We start from the raw sequence: 7,048 nt of genomic DNA, 5'->3' as shown, positions 1-7,048 counted from the left end.
TCGCGACGCTCTCTCGCGCGTTCGCGCCCGCGAACGCGCGCGCGTCGTCGCCGCCGCGCGCTTCCCCGCCGCGTCCCCGCGCGGCTTTTCCGCGTCGTGCAAACCCAACGGGTGCCTAAAATCGCTCGAAACTCGCCTCGCGCGCTTCTCGAAAAGAAACTAAAAAGATCTTCCGATATCCATCCTTCCTCGTCCTCGCCGCAGAATACACAGCGACAATGGCCGACGAAGGCGAAGTCTCCGCGCTCGTGTGCGATAACGGCTCCGGGATGGTCAAAGCCGGCTTCGCGGGCGACGACGCCCCGCGCGCCGTCTTCCCCTCCATCGTCGGTCGCCCGCGGCACCAGGGCGTCATGGTCGGCATGGGCCAAAAAGACGCGTACGTCGGCGACGAGGCGCAGTCCAAGCGCGGCATCCTCACGCTCAAGTACCCGATCGAGCACGGCATCGTGACGAACTGGGACGACATGGAGAAGATCTGGCACCACACGTTCTACAACGAGCTGCGGGTAGCGCCGGAGGAGCATCCAGGCGCGTTCTATACACTGGTCCCCATACGACCGCGTTGGCGTGGTGAACGCCGTTCCTTAAGGACTTTTGCCGTCGTCTCTCTCCGCCCACCCCACGCTTTCAATCCCCGCCCTCGACGCCTTTCAACTCCGCTTCTGACGCCTTTCAACTCCACCCCGACGTCGCTTTGTATGGAACGACCCTCAGTGCTTCTCACCGAAGCGCCGCTTAACCCGAAGGCGAACCGCGAGAAGATGTGCCAGATCATGTTCGAGACGTTCAACGTTCCGGCGATGTACGTCGCGATCCAGGTGCGTTCTATCTCACACTGGTTCCCATACGACCGCGTTGGCGTGGTGAACGCCGATCCTTAAGGACTTTCTCTCCCGGCGCATCTCTCCGCCCAGGGTCCCTCGGTTTCAATCCCCGACCGCGTTACCTTTCATCTCCGCTTCTGACGCCTTTGAACTCCGCCCCGATATCTCGCGATCCAGGCGGTGCTGTCGCTGTACGCGTCCGGTCGCACGACGGGCATCGTCCTCGACTGCGGCGACGGCGTCTCGCACACGGTGCCGATCTACGAGGGCTACGCGCTGCCGCACGCTATCCTTCGCCTCGACCTCGCCGGGCGCGACCTCACCGACTACCTCATGAAGATTCTCACCGAGCGCGGGTACTCGTTCACGACGTCCGCGGAGCGCGAGATCGTGCGCGATATCAAGGAGAAGCTCGCGTACGTCGCGCTGGACTTTGAGAACGAGATGCAAGTCGCGAACGGGTCGTCGAGCCTCGAGAAATCGTACGAGCTCCCCGACGGTCAGGTGATCACCATCTCGGACGAGCGATTCCGTTGCCCGGAGGTGCTCTTCAACCCGTCCATCATCGGCATGGAATCCGTGGGTATTCACGAGACGACGTACAACTCCATCATGAAGTGCGACGTGGACATCAGAAAGGATCTGTACAGCAACATCGTGCTGTCCGGCGGGACGACGATGTTCCCGGGCATCGCCGATCGCATGTCGAAGGAGATCACGGCGCTCGCGCCGTCGTCGATGAAGATCAAGGTGGTCGCGCCGCCTGAGCGGAAGTACTCGGTGTGGATCGGCGGGTCCATCCTCGCGAGCCTGAGCACGTTCCAACAGATGTGGATCGCGAAGAGCGAGTACGACGAGTCCGGTCCGTCCATCGTGCACCGCAAGTGCTTCTGAGCGACGGGCGACGACGAACGACGTGAGCAGCCGCGAAAGCCGCGCGGTGGCGACGACGACGCGAAGAGAGAGGCGGGCGTTTTACAGCCGTTCGGCGCGACGACGGATGGATGAAATACGCGGCGGCGGCGGCGCGCCCGCCGAGAGGGAAGGGTAGGGGAAACCTAGTTAGGGATGATATACGTATATGCAAGATTGAGCGAGCTTTGTTTTGGTTTGTTTTGTCCGCTCGACGCGCGCGCGCGTTTCCGTCCGCGAGCTCGGCGCGACGAGGTCGATCGAGAGGTCGCGTCCGGGCCGACGGCGGGTCTCTCAAAGAAAATGTCTCACTTTAAAACCCGCGGCCACGCGTCGCGTCGCTCTCCGTCGCTCTCCGTTCGCTCTCCGTTATCGCCCGTGCCGATCGACTCATCGTATTCATCGTACGCATTCATACCCCGGCCGCCGCGATCGATCGATCCGCCGCGATCGATCCGATCTTCTCGCGTCGCGTCGCGTCGCGCCACGTCTCATGACGTCATCACATCATCCCTTCGCTGAGCTCCACGACTTCGTCGATCGTGATCGTCTGCTCGTCCCCGACGAAGTCGTTGTCCTCCGTCAGGAACAGCATGCAGTGGCACTCCTTCCGCTCCCGCATCGGGACGCACGGGCAGTTCCAAAACCCGCTCTTCACCTCCGCCTCCTTGTCGTCGTAGTGCCGGCACGGGCACAGCGGCGACCCGAGCGTGTCTTTGTGCTCGGCGAGGCCTTGGATCACGACCGCGGTGACTGAGGGCCGTTCCATACAAGCGAACGTCGGGGTGGAGTTCAAAGGCGTCAGAAGCGGAGTTGAAAGGCGTCGAGGGCGGGGATTGAAAGCGAGGTGTGGGCGGAGAGACACGCCGGGCAAAGTCCTTAAGGATCGGCGTTCACCACGCCGACGCGGTCGTATGGGAACCAGTGTATAGAACTCGCCTGATTTGTCCATGCAGAAGTACGTCCCGCTGCCCTTGGCGTACTGCTCGCTGAACTTGCGCATGACCTCGAGGTTCTTTTCGGACGCTGTTGTCGCGTCGTTTCGCGCGGGAGACGGACGATCGGGGGAGGGAGGAGGAGGAGGGAGGGGTCAGCGCGACGGAAGGAAGATAGATCCGACGATCCACACAGCAACAGCGTGTTATCATTCATCGCGCGAGGGTAACACGTGCGCGGACGACGCGCGAGATCGGCGCGCGGGGATCGCCTCCCCCGCGCCGCGCGAGGGGATCGCGCGCGGGGACGCGCGACGATACGGCGCGGGCGATCGACGCACCCTCGGCGCGGACTTTCACGACGCCGCGGTTCGCGCCGCGGCGCGCGAGGCGCGGCGCTGGGGACGTCACCGCCAACCCAACCCCGCGGTGCGTCGCGCTCGACGACAGCGTCGCGGAGGATCGCGCCAGAGACGCGGGCCGCGCGAGCGTGGACTGCATCGTGCGCGCGGGGGGTTGAGTCGTCGACGGACGAGGGAGTATCGAGCGACGTGCGAACGACGGGGCGCGTTCGAGAAGGAGCGGCGGCGGCGAAGACGACGCGCGCGCGGGTCGAGTGCGCGGACGCGTCAGCACCGCGTTCGATCACGGCACGTTTTCGCGCGGCCGTGCCGTGCTGTGGATAGACCTGACGAATGACCCCGCCGGATTCGACCGCGATTCGTTCATCGGAGGCCACGGGTTCAAACGCGTTTTCATCGTGAAGTGTTCGCGCGTTTCAAAGGCAAGGCGCGCCGATCGATCTCTGTGTCACGATCTCTGTGTCACGATTGATCTCTCGGTCGGCGCTCGCCTCCCGTCGCACTTCCCCCCGCGCGCCACACGCCCCACACCCCGCCCACCCCACAGCGCACAGATGTCCCCCCGCGCGACGCGATCGAAGGCTTCCGCCGAGGAGACGACCAAGCCGGAAAACGTCGACGCGCCCGCCGCCGCGGCCGTCGTCGAGGTGCGCGCGCCCCTCGACGCCCCTCCCCCCCGCTCTCGCCCGTTTGAACCGCCCTGGAAGCGCGTTTGAACTCGAGCCACGACCGCGCGCGCGGCCGGAGCGCGGTCGCGCGCGCGCCGCGCCCCGCGCGCGCCCCGCGCGCTCGCGCGCGATTCCGTCGCGCGAGACGCGCGCGCGGACGACCCGCGCGGCGTCGCGCGCGCGGAAACCTCGACGACCGCGACGCCGACCCGAACCCCTCACCGCGCCGCCGCGCACGCGCGCGCGCTTCCGCTTCCCGCGCCGCAGGACGCCCCGCCCGCCGCCGCGGTCGTCGAGAAGACGGACGCCGCCGCCGACGACGCCGACGCCGCCGCCGCCGCCGCGACGGCGTCGGAGAAGCCGTGCGACTCCGAGCGCGACGATTCCGCGCCCGCGGCGACGCAGGCGCCGACGAAGCCCGCGGACGCGGTGGAAGACGCCGCGGAGGCGCCCGCCGCCTCCGAGGAGGAGAAGGAGGCGCCCGCCGCAGCCGCCTCCGAGGTGAAGGCTGACGAGGCGGCGTTGGAGGCGCTGTTCAACAGCACGATCGCTCCCGAGGCCGCCTCCGGCGCCGACGCCGCTCCTGACGCCGCTCCCGAGGCCGCTCCCGAGGCCGATAAGGCCGAGAAGGCGGAGCCCGCGTCGGGGGAGAAACGCAAGGCGGAGGACGACGCGGACGCGCCTGTTCCGCCGCCGTCGAAGGCGAGGCCGCTTCCCACGCATGCGCTCCCGTTCGCGTGTCGATCGTCGTTTCTTATTAAGGCGTTCTTTCCTTTCGCGCGTTATGAACCTCACATTTTGACACGTGGGGATTCTATCCACCAATCACACGCACGCGTGACTGACACGTGTTTTCCCTCGACCTATCACAGCTGGCGCCTGAGACGGCGGCGGCGCCCGCCGTCGCGGAGGCCGCGTGAGCGGTCGGTCGGCGACCGAAGGGCGACGAGGACGGCGAGGACGAGGACGAGGACGACGACGACGACGACGATGACGACGACGACGTGAAGAGAGAGAACCGCTGAGAGAGACGAGACGAGACGACGAGAGGACCCCGACGAAAGAGAAGAAGAAGAACCGCGCGTGGAAATACGAACTGAAACACTGTAAAGAAAAAACTTCGTCGCTCGATCGACCACGACTCGACTCGTCACTCGTCGCGCGCCGCCTCGCGCCGGCCGCGACGCGTCGGCGAGATGTCGGCCGCTCCGCTGATGCTCGTGAACAGGTCCGTCGCCGCGTCGTCCGCCCGCGTCGTCGTCGTCGGTATCCGTCCTCGTCTCGCGCCTCCCTCGTCGCCTTTCGTCCGTCGTCCATCCAATCCCCCCCGTGAGACTGCTTCCCATACGACCCCGTTCGCGTGGTGAACGCCGTTCCTTAAGGACTTTTCCCGTCGTCACTCTTCACCCTAAAACGGCATCCGCCCGTCGCCCGCCTTCGCTTCGCGTCGTCCTCGCCAGGCTACACCGCCGCGTCGACGGCGGCCACCGCGGCGCGGTCGCGGGCGTCGTCGTCGACGGCGAGCACGTCCTCACCGCGGGGTGGGACGGCGAGCTCATCGCGTGGAGCGACGCCGACGCGCCGCCGAGGCGCGCGTTCACTCGCGCGCAGCGCGTCGACGCGCACGACGCGCCGTGCGTCGCCGTCGCGCGCCTCGCCGCCGGGTGGATCCTCACCGGCGGCGTGGACGGAGAAGTGCGCGCGTTCACGACGGCGCGCGAGCCGGGGGAGGACGGCGAGGAGATCGCGCCGCGGCTGTTCCCGCCGGCGCCGGAGCCGGCGCGGGAGACGGAGGAAGCGGAGGAGGCGACGGAGGCGACGGAGGCGACGGCGGAGGACGCGGAGAACGCGGACGAGAACGCGGACGGAGGAGACGGAGGCGGAGAGGGAGCGGGGGACACCGAGCCCGAGCCCGAGCCCGAGCCCGCGTCGTCGCCGCCGCCGCCGCCGCCGCCCTCGCGAGAGGACGAAGAACTTCGCGACGCGATCGACGCGGCGGCGACGGCGCGCGCGGCGTACGACGGCCCGTGGCGCGCCGCGACGGGCTCCGCGTTCTCCGCCGGCGCCGGACGCGTCCACGCCATCCTCCCTCTGCATCGCCGCGCGCACGAGGAGGACAAGGAGCGCCCGGGGAGGTACGTGTACTCGACGCCGTACGCGCCGCCGGACGAGGAGGCGCTGCCGCCGCGCGTCGCGATCGCGATGAGCGCGGCGACGTGCGGCGCGAGAGGAAACTTGACGCACGTCGTTCGAATAATTAATCTCGAGGCGCCGGGGACGGCGGTGGAGCAGGACTTGACGCACCCGGAAGGGGTGACGTGCATGCTGCGACGGTACGACGATTGCGACGGGAAAGATATGATCGTCACCGGGTGTTTAGACGGGAGGGTGAGGGTGTGGGCGGGGACGCCGCCGCCGCCGCCGCCGGAGGCGGAGGCGGAGGCGGAGACGGGGGAGGGTGAAGAAGGCGAGCCGACGCCGCGGAAGACGGACGAAGAAGACTCAGACGACGCGCTCGCGCCGTACCGGTTCGAGCTCGAGGCGACGCTGGACGGCCACGCCGGACGCGCGGTGTCGTGCCTCGCGTGGCTCGGCGAGCACGCCGCGTGTCCGCCGCCGCGGCCGACGCCGAAGCCGATCGTCGACGAGGCCACCGGCGTTGAGATTTCGCCGGGCGAGCCGCCGGAGGAGTGGGAGGACATGGACGCGAGCGCGTACTTTTTGAGCGGCGGCGGCGACGGGTCCGTGCGCGTGTGGGCGCGGCGGAGGGTCGTCGAAGAGAAGGCGGCGGCGGCGGCGACGGCGACGGATGAGGAGAACGAGGCGGCGGCGGACGCCGACGGAGACGCCGCCGCCGCCGCCGCCGCCGAACCGACGGAGCCGCCGCCCCCGACGTACGGCTGGAGCGCGGACCCGCGGGTCCCGGACATCGCGACCGCGCCGATCGCGGCGCGTTTGGTGACGTCCGTCGACGCGGCGACGCTCGACGTGAAGGGCGTCGGCGTCAAGGCGCTGCTCGTGGCGAGGGAAAAAATCTCCGCCGGTCTCTCCGACGGCCGCGTTGCGACGTACGGGTACCGCGACCTGGACGGCTCCGGGGATCAGATCTGGGTCCTCGAGCGCGTGATGGAGGCGAGCGGAGGGAGGAAGAGCGCGGTGACGTCGATGACGGCGTGCGGGCACAACATGCTGTTGTGCGCCGCGGACGAAGGCGCCTATCTCTACGCGTGAAAAAGGCTCTCTGCGAGAAAATTAATTTATTACGCAGCCCGCGCGGAATCTCGCGCCGCCGCGGCGGTCGCGGTCCGCGACGTCTCCGCGCCGCTCGACGTCTTCGTCGCGGT

At 68.1% G+C, this 7,048-nt stretch overlaps 4 protein-coding genes across 4 annotated transcripts in view; 3 read left to right on the top strand and 1 right to left on the bottom strand.

Moving 5' to 3' along the window:
* Nucleotides 1–1,949, top strand: part of MICPUCDRAFT_49663 (actin, flagellar inner arm intermediate chain) — a 2,283-nt gene extending 334 nt beyond the window's left edge. Inside the window, exons 2-4 of the mRNA XM_003061058.1 lie at nt 205–531; nt 718–815; nt 999–1,949. Of these exons, the coding sequence (XP_003061104.1) occupies nt 219–531; nt 718–815; nt 999–1,721 (1,134 nt within the window). The 5' untranslated portion in view covers nt 205–218 and the 3' untranslated portion in view covers nt 1,722–1,949. The remainder of the gene's footprint in view (nt 1–204; nt 532–717; nt 816–998) is intronic.
* An 83-nt stretch (nt 1,950–2,032) lies between these two features.
* On the bottom strand, nt 2,033–3,175 carry MICPUCDRAFT_63197 (ferredoxin thioredoxin reductase; the record flags this gene model as incomplete). The annotated part of the gene is made up of 3 exons (XM_003060802.1): nt 2,033–2,492; nt 2,679–2,765; nt 3,016–3,175. 3 exons carry the CDS (start codon nt 3,173–3,175, stop codon nt 2,242–2,244), a joined length of 498 nt encoding a protein of 165 aa, XP_003060848.1. The 3' UTR covers nt 2,033–2,241.
* A 415-nt stretch (nt 3,176–3,590) lies between these two features.
* MICPUCDRAFT_60496 (uncharacterized protein) lies at nt 3,591–4,712 on the top strand (the record flags this gene model as incomplete). The annotated part of the gene is made up of 2 exons (XM_003061057.1): nt 3,591–3,683; nt 3,972–4,712. The coding sequence occupies 2 exons, from the start codon at nt 3,591–3,593 to the stop codon at nt 4,710–4,712; spliced, it is 834 nt and encodes a 277-aa protein (XP_003061103.1).
* Nucleotides 4,713–4,866: 154 nt separating this feature from the next.
* MICPUCDRAFT_60495 (uncharacterized protein) lies at nt 4,867–6,970 on the top strand (the record flags this gene model as incomplete). Its single annotated transcript, XM_003061056.1, has 2 exons — nt 4,867–4,932; nt 5,087–6,970. The coding sequence occupies exons 1-2, from the start codon at nt 4,901–4,903 to the stop codon at nt 6,933–6,935; spliced, it is 1,881 nt and encodes a 626-aa protein (XP_003061102.1). The 5' UTR covers nt 4,867–4,900.
* Between the last annotated feature and the right edge of the window lie 78 nt (nt 6,971–7,048).

The sequence above is a fragment of the Micromonas pusilla genome (assembly GCF_000151265.4).
Source record: "Micromonas pusilla CCMP1545 genomic scaffold MICPUCscaffold_9, whole genome shotgun sequence".
Classification (NCBI taxonomy): domain Eukaryota; kingdom Viridiplantae; phylum Chlorophyta; class Mamiellophyceae; order Mamiellales; family Mamiellaceae; genus Micromonas; species Micromonas pusilla.
This window is presented reverse-complemented; position numbering and strand designations above follow the sequence as displayed.